The sequence below is a fragment of the Trachinotus anak genome, unplaced genomic scaffold, assembly GCF_046630095.1.
Source record: "Trachinotus anak isolate AG129_WGS33_773 ecotype Australia unplaced genomic scaffold, CSIRO_AGI_Tana_v1 ptg000008l, whole genome shotgun sequence".
Lineage (NCBI taxonomy): Eukaryota > Metazoa > Chordata > Actinopteri > Carangiformes > Carangidae > Trachinotus > Trachinotus anak.
In genome coordinates this window covers 2,377,080-2,392,921 of record NW_027273859.1, presented here as the reverse complement: position 1 = coordinate 2,392,921, position 15,842 = coordinate 2,377,080, and the positions used below count along the sequence as shown (strand labels likewise).

The following is a 15,842-nucleotide window of genomic DNA, read 5'->3' as shown; positions in this document are numbered from 1 at the left end:
GACCGATCTGGTTTTTATCGGAACATCAAACCTTCAGCATCACCCTCACAGGGTTGGGGGAACTCCAACTTTACTACAAACTGTACAGAACATACTATGTCTTCTTAGCAATGTGAATCTAATGAGCTAGCATAGCCTCCTGCTACTGTCACACAATGGCATGTTAAAATAATCCTGTTGTAATTACAGTTGACAGTTATGCATTCAATGCAGTGCTTCCACAGCAGCTGTTTTAAATATTTTTGTACAGTAGGCAGTAATTGAGGAGCCATCAAACAACACAATGTGACTTCTGACTGTGATCAAAGTGATAATTTCAGGATAATAATAAAGGAGTCAGCAAACTGGCTCTTCTTATTTGTAAGAAGTAAAGTGTTTTTACTCATTTCAAATGTTAAATAGCTTCACTTTAAATTCTCTGTGCAGTAAAAAACTGGTCAGTGGCTAAAGACAAGTCTAACCCTAATACCTTTAGGGAATATGTTAATGTCTGTATAAATGGTCTAATACAATAATACTAGTGAGATAAATAGTATATAGTGTAATAACAATGTAGGTATAGTGGTTTGAACTGATGGTGCTCACACAGGGCGTAGGTGAGCCACTCAGGCTGGTCATAGTGTACTATGGCTACACACAGTGTGTTGAGGCCAACCAGACACAACACAGTCCAGTAGAAGCTCTGGGACTTGACCAGACGACGGATAGTGAAGCGGATCCTCTTCTCTTTCCTCCTGAAGTAAGACGAGCTCTCGTTCTTGCTCTTCACGCTGGCCCGGGCAAACGGTGACCCTGGGGGGGCAGTTGGAACATAACATACAAAATGGCAATAAAGTTACCAAGCCTAAGACTGAGGTGAGGTGGTCTTACCAAATCAAGACTGGATCTGAGTAGAGTTACTTTCAACCTAGGCTTTCGTTCTGACATCTAGACCAAATTAAAGTATTTCACTCCAGAGCAAGGTCCTAAAGTCAGCTCTCTTCAGTACCACCCTGCAACGATCTTACAGAGGTGAGCTCTACCAGCAGAGTCAAATGATGGGAAGAACCAAAGGGACAAACAGAATGAATGGATGTGATATAATTAACTTATACAAAGAAGATTCTCCATGTTCTGACAAGCTTTAACTGTGATGTAACCGCAGTGACGTCCTCGGCTCTTTGAGCTCACAGTGCCACAGCCTTCACGTCTCCACTCCCTGCTCCCATTTAGCCTGTACTATATTAAACCTTCTGTGACTTAAATCATTGTCAAGTGGGACAGGACACAAGGAGGAAGGAGAAAAATGGTTCTATTAGAATTTCATTACAGGCACAGGAAGACTAGTGGGCTAATTATTTCCTCGTCTATTTTAATCCAGACATCTGGTGACTGTAACACCTCAGGTCCCACACTAATACATCTACAGCAAAAATAAATATTTTTTAGATAAGCTTTTACAGTGTGTTTTTGTTAATAAGTAGTAAAAAATATCAATCATAATATCATAATCAAACCGTGTACACTCCGTGCATTTGGCATGCATGTGTCCTAACCCCTGGACCCCCAGGACCCATATCCAATGAAATTTTAATTTCTTCTTTTCATGAAGTTGTTTTTTTTTTTTTTTTTCACAAAGTGCATCTGTCATGGCGGAAAGTTTTATCTCATAGCAAACTAGCTACCTCAGCAGGCTGTGTATTAATGCATCTACAGTTCAGAGAATTTTATACCCACCAGTTTGGCAGCTGTTTGATTCTGTGTTACAGGACCTCAACTGGACTCTCATAACCAGTGGTGGTATGACCACGGTCCAGTTGTTCAGATATTGCAACATAAGTGAAAGAAGAAGCATTGCTGTGAAGTAATTTGCCCCCGCCAACTCACTGTAGTGGCCGACTCCAGAAAAATAAAATAAGGAAGTAGAAATCTTCTCCAACTGACTCGTCAGACGACCTGATGTTGTTTCATGGACAAATATTCTTTAGAACAAGTGAAAATGAACATCTGGACAAGTGTGTCAGTGCATCCATAAGTTGGATTATTGTTAATTCGGCACAAGTAGTTTTAAATTTTCTCCCCCTCAATCACTCTCCCAAAAACTGAAAACAAGTCACATGACCAATTTTTCAAATAGCACTTTACAGTATTAATAACTCGAAGAGTACAAGCAAAAATAAATAAAATAAAATAAAATAAAATAAAATAAAAGAAACACAATTTCTTTCCAGTTTTAGAAAGAATGTTAGATCCCTCAACCACATAGAAGAATTTGGGGGAAGAGGTGATATCCAGTTCATTAGGATTCTCTTAGATGCCAAAAGGGTTGAGAAAGCAATTAGATTTTATTTTTATTTTTGAAGTTTGATGTTTGTCACCTTTTAGCTTTTGGTACTAAGCTTGGAGACTTGGAGCAATATGGCAAATATTGTGTCAGGTCACGTCCTCACCAACAGATGAGATGTCAGTGAAGTGGTCCTCGCCTTCCTCTGCATTGATGAGATCATTCTTACTCTTTTTCGTTCTTTTCAGCACTGTAAATACAGAAAGGGAAAAAAAATAAATCACACATGTGATGCTGTGCGATGCCGGTGGAAATGACCTGTATCAGCTGATTCCTCAGTTAGGAAGCTGTCCAGTTTAACAGTATGGAGCAGGCCAGTTTCCCAAACAGGATAATCAACTAACTGTTTTAAAAAAAACATTAAATTCCAAAGATATTTCAAACTTTTGTGCTTTTAAAAGGTTCTGTAAATTAGATTTTAATCAATAATATAACAGCAAACAACTATTTTCCATGTAAAACCATAGTGGAGTCATGGTGTCCTGAGCAACGAAGTCACACCCCATCCTCCCCCTGGTCTTTGTTTTGGTGCCCAGACCGGAAAGAGTATGCATGTTAGTGCATATGAGTCCCTCCCTGTTAAACCACTGGTCCTCTCCATGTGTACTAACACACAGGCTGATGTCACAGTGAGTACACAGTGATCAGGAGACAGTGACCTTCCAGAATTTCCTCCATGGATAAAATTACATTTTTTGGCTAAAAATGTCTCAAGAAAGAAGGAGAAAAGACCAGAGCAAAGGCAGACTGGCCATGGGGACTGCAGGCTCAAATCCGTTTTTAAAGGTGTTACCAGCTCCCACAGGGTCAGCTCCCAAGGCTAAAATTCTTTCGTGGTCCAACTGTGGAGCCAATACTGGTCTGGCTTCACTAAGAGGTGACCTCTATGAGCTGCTAAAGGCTCCAGCTGGTCTCAGAACTGTTGTTTTTCTCCACCATAATGTGTCAGTAACTTGATGCTACATAATGTTACAGGTCTGTTTTCATTAGTGACAGCTACAGTAGACATGATAACATTAACTAACTTCCTGTTACCCTTATTATGAATTAATTTGACAACTGTTGCTATCGCTAGCTTACTGTCAGGATTACTATAGAACATATCCTGGCAATGCTAGCGTGGGCTGATGGTTGTGGGTGGACTGTTTTTTTGTTGGCTGTGTTGCACACAGGGTAACTTTATACAGTTGTGCTTCTTGTTGTGCATTTAGTGGCCACTTTCAGTGGGCTTCATAACACCTTGCTTACTGGGAACATGGAGGGAGGGGAGGAGGTTGTGGCCAACAAAGCATTTGATTTGGTCCAAGGTACTGGTGGTCTAATGTGATCATTTAGACAACCTTTCAATTGTTTGTGTCATTCAATAATATGCACATAGTAAAGATGTTGTATTAAGTATGTATGTTGTATATTGTGTACATATGTAAGTATGCAATTTAAAATGTGGATATATTCATATATACAAATAAAATACGAGTTAAGAGGGCATCAGAAGTTGTGGAGGGATGACACAAAAGTGACCAGGGATAACTGGGACTGAATGAGCTTCATGGGGGAAAACTAAAGGGACAGACCTTTTTCACAGCAGACATTTTGACTAACAGCATTAACTACAGATGCAGCAATTTATTAACAAGTAAAACTGCATTTATCTGTGAATTCACTGTTGTTAATTCTTCAGTAGTTTTCCTGGGGAGATATTGTTGCTCATCAGCACTGTGGGCCCTCGTGGGCAAATCAAACTTTGGTCATGCAGCACTTAACTGCTTCTCGTGTTTATTATTGTTGAATGGATGCACTCATACTCTATGAGCACATTGGCAGTAATGCATAGACAGCTTGTGTCGGTAATGCACCAAAGAAGATGATTTGTGAAAAAGAGGAGAAGAGGAGGACAGACCAACAGCTGCTATTAACAGAGACTTTTCTAATGTTTTAGGGAGGAGGAAACAAATGTACCTCAACAGAGTATCATCATCATCATCAGCTAAAAGCTAGAATAATATGACCCCCTCATATGAGATATTATCTTTGTAGTCTGGTTTAGTTCTGGTATATTTAGCTGGTGTACACCAGGTTACACCCCTAATACGACACTAAATTGTACAATGATGCAGTTTTTTTAAACCCAGCTGGTTATTTACTGACTCTAAACAGTCCTCACCAGAGTTGTTGTGTTTTCTTTTGTACCAAGCTCCATCCACAGATTTCTCCTCTGCATTCTTGTCTTCTTCAGCCAGCATCACCTCCTCTGCAACACAAATACACGCTTGAATTAGGTCATATTTGTGTTAACACCAATGACAGTAAGGTTTTTCATGTAGATGTAACTGTAAAGATTAGCGAGGGTTAATATTTTGTTGGTCATGTTTGGCCAAAGATCTGTGTGTGTGTATGTGTGTGTGTATTTGTATTCGACCTGCTTTGCAGATCCACTCCAGGTATCCAGTTAACTCTCTCTCTATTTGCTGTTGTCTGCGGAGCTTCAGGAATTCTTGCCTCTTTTCAACCCGTTCTCTTTCCTTGGCAAACTCCCTGTAGAAACCACAAAGAAACCACACACACACGCACGCACACGCACGCACGCACGCACGCACGCGCGCGCGCGCGCACACACACACACACACACACACACACACACACACACACAGACACACACACACACACACACACACACAGACGCACAGACAGAAAAATGTTTATTGGATTTGACAGGCCAACACAGACCCTGAAGCAGGCTGACAGATATACAGCAGGCTGGCTTCCAGCAGGTAAGACAGAGTCTGTGTCCTGTCACATTGTGGAACAAGTGAACTCAACATCAACAGCACGGCTTTCTCATGCTTAGATAAAAGCTGATTTCAGTCCTGTCTCTGTCCTCTCTCTGAGCAACGTCCATCAGGTGCCAAGTCATGTGACATGCACTTGAGTCTGACTCAGGTCTTGAGTCTGATGACTGATTTAATAAAATCAAAGATTTGCAGTTCAACACCAGTGACTCAAAACTTTACGTGGACTTCAGCCTTTTGACTTGGTATGAACTGATATCCTCAAAGATATAAAGTGAGGTTATAAGAAAGCATGCAGCATTTTCCTGGCAACAGACACTTTGAATCATTCCGACAACAGCCAATCATGTTGCACAACCAGGAAGGAAAGGTGCCTCCAGCAGAAAGACACCAGATGATCCAGATAATCACTCACAGACACACTGAGAGAATCTGCTCGATGAAGACAAACAGCAACATGTTTTCTACCTTGTTATTTACCTTGTTCATAAATGTGTGACAGAGGTAACATTAGTTCTGTCAGCTGGTCCTAGAACTGTGCTCTTCTGGACAGAGACCTCAGACGTTGCACCTGCAATCTGCTGGAGCCATTCTCCCAGTCTGGGGGTTACAGCCCCCATATATATATATTAGCATTTGCTTATTTGCATATGAGTGACATTATCACATTATTTGCATATACAGTACATACAAGATGCACCCCTAGATACAAGATCTTCTGGGAAATAAAGTTGCTAACAAGCTTTATAATCAATAATTATTATTCTACAAGCTGCTATCATCTCATCTTTACGCATCTAAATTCTGATCTATCTTTATTTAAATCTACCTATGGCGGTGTTTCTTGTCCTGCTGACAACCATTATGGTTGCTGAGCAAAGATGTCTGACTCTCCACAACCAAAACAGATGAACAAAAACAGATAAACTAAGGACTGTGATACAAAGCAGGAGCACTGTCTGCAGCAGCCTGGACTTGAGGATGCGAGGTCAAAGACTGCTTCTTCCTGCTCTGGCCACACCCCTCACCTCAGCGGCAGCTGCAGTATCTTGAGTAAACAGCATCCAAACACAGGAATGAACTAAGTGTTGTAAAGTTTTGTGTATTTTGTGAAAAAATAAAAACAGGTTATTCAAGTTACTTCCTTTCAAACAAAAGCAGAGGAAAAGCAGAAACATGAGTGAACAGCATCTCCCTGATTTGCGTCTGACCAAGGACTTTAATGTATGTTGTTCCCCATTTTTCTCTCTCCTCGTTTTGTCTCATCTTTCTTCATAAAGGCTTAAAGATGAAAAACAAAAGTCGTTTTGAAAGCACCTAGTAGGAAAGCTGCCAATAACATACTGATTCAAATAGACATACCTCATCAGTTTGCTATTAAAAAGTGTTTTAAAAGGTACTTAATACGAATACACACATTGATCAATAAATGTAAATTTACTAATTGTTTTTTTAATTGGCATTACAATTGTATTAAAGTTGGTGAAGGCCACATAATGACTTTTGTAAGAATCAGGTCTTAGTCTCCATAGTTTTGGGAACCAATATAATCTCATCTCAATATACTGTAAACATAAATGTTACTATTATAGAAGAGTATGTTATTATTCTCCCCATTTTAAGTCACCCTCTCTCTGCCACTCTCTCTCTCGGCTGGCTAACAGAGAGACCATGTATATCCCACATATACTGTAATGATAATTATCTTACACAGGGAAAATAATTAAACAAATGAAACTCTAAATAAATTGTTGATCTGAACATTAAATTACATCCTTCTTATAACCATTAAAAATTCACCATTGCCACTATATTGCTTTGCCAACATCAGGGTTACAGTTATGTCATAACAATAATGTGTTTTCGGTTTAAATTAGGTGAGCGGGAAATGATATATGTGAGAGACGAGGCGGAGAGGGAGGGGTGGAGGAAAAGAAGAAAAAGACAGGCAGGAGAGCCAAATAAAGAAAGACAGTGAGAGAGAGTGAAAGAGCGAGGAAGGCAGACTATTGAAATAACAGAGCAGGGGATCTCCAGTCCACCCCCACCCCTCAGTGATTGGTGTGTCTCCCACACAGCAGAGGGGGAAGCTCTATTCTGCATTGCAGTGGCTGCCTGCCTGCCTTCCTGAGGGTGTTTCTGTTTGTATACGTGCCTGCCAGTGTCTAAATCTCATTTTGTGGCTACATTACTTTCTCTGTAAAATGTGTGTGCAGTGCATTCGTGTGTGCTGGTTGAGTGTACTGTGTGTGTGTGTGTGTGTGTGTGTGTGCATGCTTGAATGGTTTTTCTTTGATAACAGAATTACAGTACATTACACTGGGTGTGTTTCCACACATATACAAAATATATGTATTGTATGTGTAATGTGCTCATGCTAGCATACAGTATGTATCAGTAGGTACATACAGGTGACAAATTAAAGGAAAAAACAAAGTGCCTTATTAAGATGTTGGGCCACCGCAGGTCAGCGTCAGTGTGTCTCTGGCCATGATGTGTTCAACCGGGTTGAGATCTGGTGACCACCAAGGCCACAGAATACAACTCACATTATTTTCAAACTCAAACCATTCAGTGACCCCTCGGTCCCACGCTCCATCACTAGGTGCTTTTTTGTGAAAAATCTATAAGTCTAGTGACAAGTCGGTGACACCGAGACAGCTGCTTATGTTTCGTGTTTATGATATACGTGATAACACTGATTCATATTTTTGCGGCCGTGTAAGGCTACATGTGTACACTCACGAGTTTGTTTCTGTTTTCCATTTTAAATTAAATTTTAATCAGCCTATGGTATTTTGATATCACAGATCATTGTATACTCCTATACCAACTGGAAGCAAATTTGGCGTCTGGTCTGGCACTCACCTCGTTAAAGTCCTACTTATCTGACAGAGCACAGTGTGTCTCCTATAATAATAATACTGTGACATATGGAGTACCCTGTGGCTCTGTCCTTGGCCCTCTACGTTTCTCTTTTCATATTTCACCTCTTGGCCAAATTATTCACAGTCATGGAATACATTTTCACTGTAGGTAACAGTGGAAGTAGACCTTGGGTTGTTTCCTGTTTTGTAAACTTCTGTCAGGGCTGACCTGACATTTCTAGCAAACAATGCTGTTTTCTTCCTGTACACTCCTCATGGAGCTTGATTACGATGCAACGCTGACAACAAAAACTATAGACACAGAACAAACCAACAACCCCAACACCTTGTGAAGTTGCTTATAGCCAACATGTCCATAAACAGTTGTGTATGGACACTTTTAAGTTACACAAGCCACAGATGTGCGAGAGGAGTTTTTAGAATAAGCGACTGTGGTTTAAACTTTGATCACAGCCACATCTCATCCCACACTGTCCACACTGATGGAATAAAAGCTGAGTGAATGGCCCCTGGGGGTCTGCAGCCTCTCAACCCTGCATGTATCTGCTCTCATGCCTGCTCTGAAGCTCAGATCGTGGCCTTTAAACAATGACATGGCCCCCGCATGGCCCTGCCAGACAGCATCAGTGACCTTCCACCTCCAAAGTAACTGTAAGGCCATCTGACAACTTCTGTGGTGAGAGCAGGAAACAGAGAGGATAACACAACCACAGAGGGGGCAGCTAAAGGCTACCTGGCCTCTAAAGCGTTTGTCAAGCCTCTCTCTCTGTATATTCAGCACATGATGGATATAGAATATCTGTGCAGATGTGTGAGAATATATGAAAATATGTAGAAATGGCTAATGGAAAGCTGGAGGTGGTGAACATTAAAACTGGGATGCTTATGTGTAGAAATATGTTTAAAGTAGGGTTGTAAGAGCTGATACACAAGTAGAATACCCCAGTTCATCAGACACTCTAAAGCTGTAGACCGTTAAGTGTAAAGTCTTGAACAAAGATAGTCACTGGCCTAGATCAAAGAAACAGTCATGAGACCCCTGACAGGACTTCAGGTTGTAAACAGGCTAATGAGGACTCAGAGGCTCTGTTCAGACCTGGCAGTAACATGTGTCCTGGGTGAGCCAATCACACCTGGCATCAAAATAAGTCTCCATGTGTGTCTGGAGTGATAACTTGTGATCGGATCTCACTTTCCCGCTCTATATGCAAATAAACATGTACATTACTTATGTTTGCAAAATGGCAGTCACTGTTGATATTGTGACACTGGTACATATACTTGAGTGTTGCCAGAATAAAATTGAAGCTAAATATTATAACAGTGAAGGGAGGTAGCATGTATGAAGAAAAGAAAACTTGAGATCCTAAAGACTTGTGGTACACCAGGTGAGTTTTAGTAGCAGAGGGAGAAATTTTCCTTACAGCAACAGAAAGTGAACCACGATGAGATCAAAAGACAGATTGAAAATTCTCAAAAATATCTTTATTGTTCATTAAATGATGCACATTTTCTGAGACTTTAGCATAGAATAGCAATTTGGGAATTGGACAGTAATTTTTCAGACCAAGGACCAGTGTTGAGCAATAGGGTATATTATCATTCCACAAATGACTTCAAGTGTTTGAGGAACAGCGATAGATATGAGATCAACAGTCTGATTTTCAAAAAGATTTCCACAGTGAGGAAACAGATTCTACACCACGAGGGAGAAACGTTACCTCATTTGCAAGAGCAGAGCAACTAGATGGAACATAGAGTACTGACGCTTCCTTCAAAAATTAATGACCTTAACATTAAGCAACAGGCGAGTGAACATGGATACAAACTCTGCCTTCATCTGTCCATCTGTCTGAATGAGCTGAGACAGATGAGGAAAAAGAGGGAATAACAGTTCACAGAAATAACACAGGAGAAACACTATAGATTTCGATTTATACACATTGATTGGGGGAGAATATGAAAGCACAAAGGAAGATTTAGCAGCTGAGGTAGTGGCAATCAAATTAAAATGGACATTTTACATGGATTGATGAAATAGTTCCACTTCAACATAAAATTTGGGAGGGAAACACTAAATGTAAACTAGAAAAACTCCAGTGTACCTCTGAACCCTCAGTGACTAATGCAACATCATCATTAATTTGGATCCTAAAATTCACTCTCTTTTAGCAATGTTTTTGTCTGAGGGAAATATTTGGCGTTTTAGCTGCTATTGCTCCACTATGTTCACCATAGCTAATTGCTAACTGTGTCTCCTGTTTGGTGCTGAGCAGGTAGTGCACAGTGAGTTATTTTGGCTGAAATGATGCTATGAGCAGAGAGCGTGAACCAGAACAGTTAAGTTTGGTCTGGGCAGATAAACAATGAGCTTAAATTCACTATAAAGCTCTGAAGAAAGAAGATGACAAATGTGCTAAGTTGGCAGTATTGCAGGCTGTAAATGAACCCAAGAGAAACTGTTCTAATTCAACAGCCAATGGGGAAACTCCAACTCAGTCACGAGGCATTTGCCTGACCAATGGTGGAACTGTGATCCTCAACTATGATCAGTCAGTCAGTCAGTCAGTTACTCAGTCTGTCAGTCACTCAGTCAGTCAGTCAGTTTCTCAGTCAGTCACAGACATTCATGGTGACAGGGCTGGTTGCACATGAGTGGAGGATGGGGAACAACACCCAGAGACTCCTAGTGCTGAAGAGAGATGATAATAACTGCAAAGCAATATTTCAAAGAGGCAATAAAAACACTTCTCCCATGATGCTCTGTTCGATGGTGATGACATCCTGACAACTCAGTGCCTGCTATTTGCGTCAGTTTATAAAAGAGAGGGTGTGTTCCACAGAATGACACTGACAGGCTCTGCACAGTCTGCTCATACTGTGGCAGACACATACAGTCATGTGGAATTTGTCTAAACTAGTAAATGCAAAATAAGGAGAACACTCTGTGGGAGAACTGAGAGTTTAACAGGTATAGAGGTTTTTTTTCTAAATACTGTAAAACTTCAAATAAATTCCAGAGTCCCTGTCACTGGCCCTGTGAGGCCAAGGCTGTGTCAGATTCCAACCAAGGATGCTGCTGAGCCTAAGTGACTTTATACGACATGCCAATCTGCGCCATTCCTGGTTTTCACACAGCCCGCTGCACATTTCTCAAAGTTTGAACACATTAATGAAGGAGCCATATGACGTAACACATGACCACAGCATCCACCACAGATATCTGAGAGAAACGATCTTTGGTGCAAAATAACCTACAGCATTAACTTGGTTGCAAATGGCTCAACTAGTGTACATTTGCTTGATCCTTTTATGGTTAAAAATTGCAACAGCACTGAAGTTTAACTGATGAGTGGGCTGATGCAGGTTATTGTTAATAACCAGTGTCGGGTGGGCCACTAGAGTGCATGCTCTTGAATGTAATTTGGAACATATTTTGTTAGATTATTCAAAGTGAATAACATATTTTTAAATAAATAAATTATCTCACCGGTGCAGAAGAATATTAAAAATAGCAGCAGAAAAGACAGTTTTTACCTTCTCTGTTTCCCCAAAGTATTAAACGTGAAAAAGACACAAATAATGATAATGTAAATTGCTGTACAGAGTGTAGAAGCTAGCTCACCTACCAGAAGGTCCCACACATTTAGGCAGATGCAGTATCAGTGGAGAACCCTCAGGGACTTCAAGACATTCAGGGAAGGCCAAACATATCAGCATTTATAATATTGTCTTTCATCTCTTTCATTCAATTCTTACTCTAATTTTACAATTATTCTCTTCTTATTCTAATTTTAGCCTAATTTTCTATCAAGTTTGTTTCAGAAATGAAAGGGTTACTTAAAACCATGCTATCCAATCAGATTTTTGCCTGCCAAAGGGGAGAGACCATGTCCACACTGCAGGTTTAAAGGTGGATAAAATGTAAAGACATCGGTGAAAATGCTCTGCTCAGGTGATCCTCACAGTTTGTACTCACCCTGACAGCACGCCTAGCACCAGGTTGAGCATGAAGAAGGAACCAATGATGATGAGGGGGATGAAGTACAGCCAGTTCCATGTGTTTCCTGATGCATCATTGGCCTAAACACATAAAGATAGAGATAGAAAAAAACAAAAAAAAAACAGAACCATTAATACTGTTGTTGCAGTTAAAGGATGAGGCTGGCATTAATCAGTGTTTTTCATATTATCAAAAAAGTCCATGAAAAGGCCAAAACCAGGAATGTGTTAGTCTGTCTCTTAGTACTTTCTGTTCTTTAACAGCTCACAAATATATAGTGAAAAATGTTCCTGAAACTGCCGTCCACTGTTGTTCTGACTGATTCCAAATAACCTACAGTGTGTATGTTCATGGTGATGATGTCACTCAGTGCAACAGTGTGGCTCACTGATAAGTTTTTAATAGATTCTGGAGCTCTGTGGCTGAGAGGAATAAGATAGAGACCAGTGACTAATTAAAGGAAAAACCTGAAAAATGAGTGGATAATAATACAATATAATGACAGTAATAAACTTGATTTATTTAGCACTAGCGCAGAAGTAAAAACAATAAATGAATAAGATCAAATAAATCGGAAAAATCAGTTAAATAATAACCTGTGTCAAACAATGCCACCATTCACAGGTCACCAGGGGTCACTAATGGGTTTGATGAGGATGAAAACAATGTGAATCATATGCTGTGACCTTCAGAGTCACCAGATCTCAACCCAAAGACCTCTGGGAGATTTTGGAGTGATGTATTAGACAGTGCTCTCTACCACCATCATCAAAACATCACATTCCCTCATGTGATAGAAGAACAGTGTTCATCCTCCAGTAGAGTCCAGAGACCTGGAGAATCAATGACAAAGAGGATTGATTCTACAAATCTACCACAGTTCACCACAAACTGCAACCTCAAAAATGAACTTCCCGTTTTCATCACGAGTGTACGTGTGGTAATAAAATGAGCAGCGGTAACAGCCTCCACTCATCTGGGTTCAGACTTTCACCAGATGTTGAACCTGGCTGCAGGGGTTTTCTCCTATTCAGCCACAAGAGCATTAATGAGGTCCAACACTGATGTTAGATGATTGTGGCCAAAGCTGTTGGATCTGGTTGAGTTCAATGCTCTGTGCAGGCCAGTCAAGTTCTTCTTTAGCCCATGATCTAACAGTACACAGTAGTATGTGACATGAGCACCCACATATGTTTGACCATATGCAACACTGAGAGAAACCCAAGTGGGATCAAAGGCGTTACAGCTTTGCATCTTGATGGTGTGATGATAGCATCCAAAACTCTCAAGACCCATATAGAAAAGCACTGAGCTGCAATCAGCTGTGTTGTTCAGAACAGAGAAATGCCAGACTTCACTGCTTTAATACAGCCAGTCCTCATTTTATTCTGTCGCTACTGTAAAATCACTTTAACTGCAAGACAATAAAACGAGTGTTGGTGTTGGTGTGGAGGAGAGGTGTGCCGGTTTGTGTGTGATTTGCAATAATGACAGAAGCCGCAGTCACAACCTGAGCCTCATGTTCTCCATGTTGACCTGCACCCTGCCTGAGGGCAGGTAGGGTGCAGGTCAGTCACACTCACATTACTGCTGTGGGAGGTTAATTTGATTGCTGAAAATTGTCTGGTGATGCAGTTATTGACTGAAACCTATTGCGATGCCTTTTGTAAAAAAGCCACAATAAGAACTTGGATCAAGTTGACTTTAAACAACCTACACAGCTGTGTCCATCCCCTTTTTGCCACTGACATAACCATACAAAGTTGTCACATGTTAACAAATGGTTACCTGTTTACTAGGCCTGCACAATATGAGGAAAATCTGCGATGTGCAATAACAATGCTCAATATTGCAATGACAATATGACTTATGATAAATGAACAAATACTGAAGTATGGAAATACAGCTCCTCTGTCTTCCTCTACCACCACCTCACAATCACCATCAAACTGATACCATGGCCCAGGTATCCAGGCTCCATCTAACAAGTCCAATGTTCTCATCCTAAATGTGAATGCAGGGTTTCCTAAAGCTTAAGTTGAGGTTTCAGCCCTGAAACAGTGGAGGTTCTCTCATCAGGTGTAGCTACATAATGTTATATTTATCTTATCTCATCCATACAGCACTGCTTATCTGGTTTTTAAATGAGACTCATATTACTGATTATATTTTTTGAAAAGAATAAAATTTAGAACAGAATTCGAATAAAGAAAATTAGTTTCAAGAGCAGCAGCTTTAATATTCATATGGCGATGATGATGAAAATACGAATTATCGGACTGATGTTCACTCTCCTTTTAAACTCTGAGAGAAATATCTGGAGCCAGTTGCACATAATACCTCAACTTTTCCACTTAAGTATGACACCTAAGGTTTAATTTCTTCTTAGCTGAGGGAGTTACTTCAGGCTGTTGCACACAATCTCTTGAAAGGTTTCCATAGTTAAGGTTTTTCCTTTACTATGGAAACCTTAAGTTAAGGTATTTGCAGCAGCTCAAAAGGAGACCGTTGATTTCCTGCCATTACCACTTGTGATACCTGTTATCATTTTTGGGAAGCCGGTAACATTAAAGAAGTGCACCACGAGCACATCCTCCTGTTGTTTTGATGGGAAGCTGGTGAGTGACCAGGCACACCACTGATCTATGGACATGAAATACCTTGACTGTGACTGACCGGAAAGATCGTAGAGCAGCCATTAATCTGCACAAAGTAGAGGGATCCAGCTCCAGATGGTCAGACAAATCACAGACTGACTGCCGGTCAAACCTGTAATGTAAAATCAATTCCTCATCGATAAGGGTGTCTCTGGGGGCAGAACACTCTTCTTGAGATTTCGTTCATTTCCTATAAATTCAGCCATGTTGCAGTTAAGACAGAGTCAGAGGTACCTTCAATTTTTTTCCTTACTTTGGTCTTTTGTGCAGCAGTTTAAGTACTTTAAGTGATTACTTAGGTATAAGATAAAGATAAGGAGAAGACCTTAAATACTAAAGTGAATATTTAAATACTTGGAGGAAAATCTTAACTTAAGGTATTTTGTGCAAACAGCCCCTGTCATTTTAGCTTCTGAAAACCCACTGTAGATAGCGGACAAAACACTGATTGGTGCTGCTTCAGTATGAAAATATTGCAGAGCCTCTTTTTATGATTTCAGAAACATCATCTGATCCAGCAGGGTAACATAGTGGGGCAGAGTACAGTGAACAGGTCTGTCTAAATTAAATCTCATCTAACTGCTGCCATACTCCCACTTAGAACCACAGAGGGAATTAGAACAGAGCGACTGCAGACACAACAAAACAGACCAGCATACTGCCAGAGCTGCATTCAGACAATCTGCTATTGTTTTTACATGAAATACACTGTATGTTACAGAGATGGAAGGGTAAGGCACAGGGCATACACACAGGGTCCCTGTTACTGTAAAGATTATATGCTGTGTGCTTTGAACAGTTGGATGTCAAAAGAAAACCTCTTACCTCAGATCTACTTTTCTGACTCTTCTACAGCTACAAAATGAGTGTTTTGGAAACAGAAGCTAAGCCAAGACACAGCATCCTGAAATTAGAATGAAATATGCCACAACAGCCTATCAGATTTACCTTTCTCTGTCTAACCCTGTTAATCAACATACAGTGTGGAGCAGTGGAGGAGGGGGCTGTATCATCTTAAGTCATTTGGCATTAGCATTAATCACTTCAGTCAGTGGGTGGGTGACCAAACTCACCAAATACACGTTGAACTGCTGCTAGTGAATCTCTGTATAAAGGCTCTGGGTTAGAAAGGCGGATTCATCCGTCATAGTGTAGCTGCGAGCTGCAAGTGGATGCAGAGGG

At 40.5% G+C, this 15,842-nt stretch overlaps 1 protein-coding gene across 1 annotated transcript in view; it reads right to left on the bottom strand.

Moving 5' to 3' along the window:
- Positions 1–15,842, bottom strand: part of cacna1ba (calcium channel, voltage-dependent, N type, alpha 1B subunit, a) — a 143,765-nt gene that overhangs the window by 74,777 nt on the left and 53,146 nt on the right. Inside the window, exons 7-11 of the mRNA XM_071481837.1 lie at positions 11,980–12,083; positions 4,743–4,858; positions 4,488–4,574; positions 2,430–2,513; positions 586–792 (exon numbers count right to left, since the gene is read on the bottom strand). Coding sequence (XP_071337938.1) covers positions 586–792; positions 2,430–2,513; positions 4,488–4,574; positions 4,743–4,858; positions 11,980–12,083 — 598 coding nt within the window. The remainder of the gene's footprint in view (positions 1–585; positions 793–2,429; positions 2,514–4,487; positions 4,575–4,742; positions 4,859–11,979; positions 12,084–15,842) is intronic.